Raw genomic sequence first — 1,624 nt, 5'->3', positions numbered from 1 at the left:
GTCTAGGCTTTCAATCAGGATATAAAGCGAAAAGGCGCTACCGTAAAGACTGGTGTAAAAGCGCAAGGAAATTTATGCGGCGGATAGGAGGCGGCTGGCTTGACCGCGGCTCACAAATGACGGCTCACTTTACCGCGGTTGGAAGTCCAGTAACGTCAAACAAAGTGGGAGCAACAGCAGTCTGCAGGAAGCATCCTGGGGGTGAAAAGAAAGTTTGATTGGACTGGATTATTGTACAAGATGTTCCAACAGATTTTGAAGCCTAGATTAAAAGTGAAAATAGGAAAAGCCAAACTCAGACAGCCAGTTGAAGATTTGAGAGAAAACGACCGACGGCGAGCTCTCAGTGTGTTGACTGCAGATCCGAACAGTGATATAACCGTGCGTCGAAGAGGCGTGGAATCTCATAAAACACTGATATGGCACTGCCGACGAGAAATCATTTCCACTATAAAAACTGCAATAAAGTCAAAACTCATCCATCTCTACCAAGTTCACTAGCAGCTGGAAGTTACTGCGGTTTAAATAAAGGCAACGAAGAATCGGATCACAAATCAAAGCCAACTTTGTGCCCACAAACTGCCTCAGCATCCGGAACGGAGCGGCTGCAGGGCGGAGGATGGAGTTGTTTTCCACCGAAAAGCCTGAAAACAAAATCCCATTAACGGATGGTTAGCGGAGGGTAGAGAGGGGGGCTTACCTGGTCGTATCGGGGTCTCCCGAGCTGGAATGCAGGACATGCTGCGGATTCCGCCATGACACTCAACTATTTATTTATTAATGAACTGGATCATGAACGGATTTCCAAGTACAGCGAACTACATTCAATGTGTAACTAGTGAAGCAATGTGCCGCTAAGCCTGCCGGGAGATGTAGTTTTCTCATTTGCTTTAACGCTGGCAAAGTTGAAGCGCATGACTACACATCCCAAATAATCGATTAGGTGAATGCTATTGCATAACTGTTCGGATTGATCTTGGCGAGAGATAACCGCTGATGCCACCATAGGTGTCAGATAGACCCAATTACTCATAATGTGAGGGGGCGTGGCCGGATGTCTGCAAGGAGTAATGGTCGGCCTGGAGCGACTTAATAAAGAACCAGCAGCCACAATCTATGTTATCAGTCAGCGCATTGGACACTTTCATTACCTCTTATCATTCTGTGGAGAGAAGCAAGACACTGCCGCTTAGGAAATTACTTCCATCTCAAAACACCAAGAAAAAAGACAAGAGATTTTGTTTTTTCTCCTCTTATAACGCTGATACATATGAAGAAAAATAAGAGGAAACTGAGAAAAAATAATAAATAAGCCAACTGTGGCATATGGAGCGAAATGTGCATGATAAATTCGGATAAATGACACTTCCAGCGTCACTTTCAAAGCATTCATTTTTCCCCTATAGTGTTACTTTGGGGTTACTTAATTATGACCACTGTTAATATGCATCAGATACCCCCCAAAATAAGATTTTAAATGCTATCTTCTACTATTACATAAGGACAAGATAAGGATAACCCTTCTCTGACTGCAATTACATTTTATCTGCTAAATTTTGTGAGCCCCTTTCTGTGTGTACAGATCTGTTCCTTCTAAACGGGAACTGAGCCAAACCTGATAAAT

General features: G+C 43.5%; 1 protein-coding gene across 2 annotated transcripts in view; it reads right to left on the bottom strand.

Moving 5' to 3' along the window:
- The window catches only part of sfxn5b (sideroflexin 5b), a 16,891-nt gene extending 15,904 nt beyond the window's left edge, over positions 1–987 (bottom strand). For both annotated transcript variants that reach the window (XM_005722854.1, XM_005722855.1), the window contains exon 1: positions 701–987. In XM_005722854.1, the coding sequence (XP_005722911.1) occupies positions 701–757 (57 nt within the window). In that variant the 5' untranslated portion in view covers positions 758–987. The remainder of the gene's footprint in view (positions 1–700) is intronic.
- Between the last annotated feature and the right edge of the window lie 637 nt (positions 988–1,624).

Source organism: Pundamilia nyererei, unplaced genomic scaffold, assembly GCF_000239375.1.
Source record: "Pundamilia nyererei isolate P.nyererei 1_Seehausen unplaced genomic scaffold, PunNye1.0 scaffold00008, whole genome shotgun sequence".
NCBI lineage: Eukaryota > Metazoa > Chordata > Actinopteri > Cichliformes > Cichlidae > Pundamilia > Pundamilia nyererei.
The sequence above is the reverse complement of the archived record's forward strand: the minus strand, read 5'-3'. Positions and strand labels throughout refer to the sequence as shown.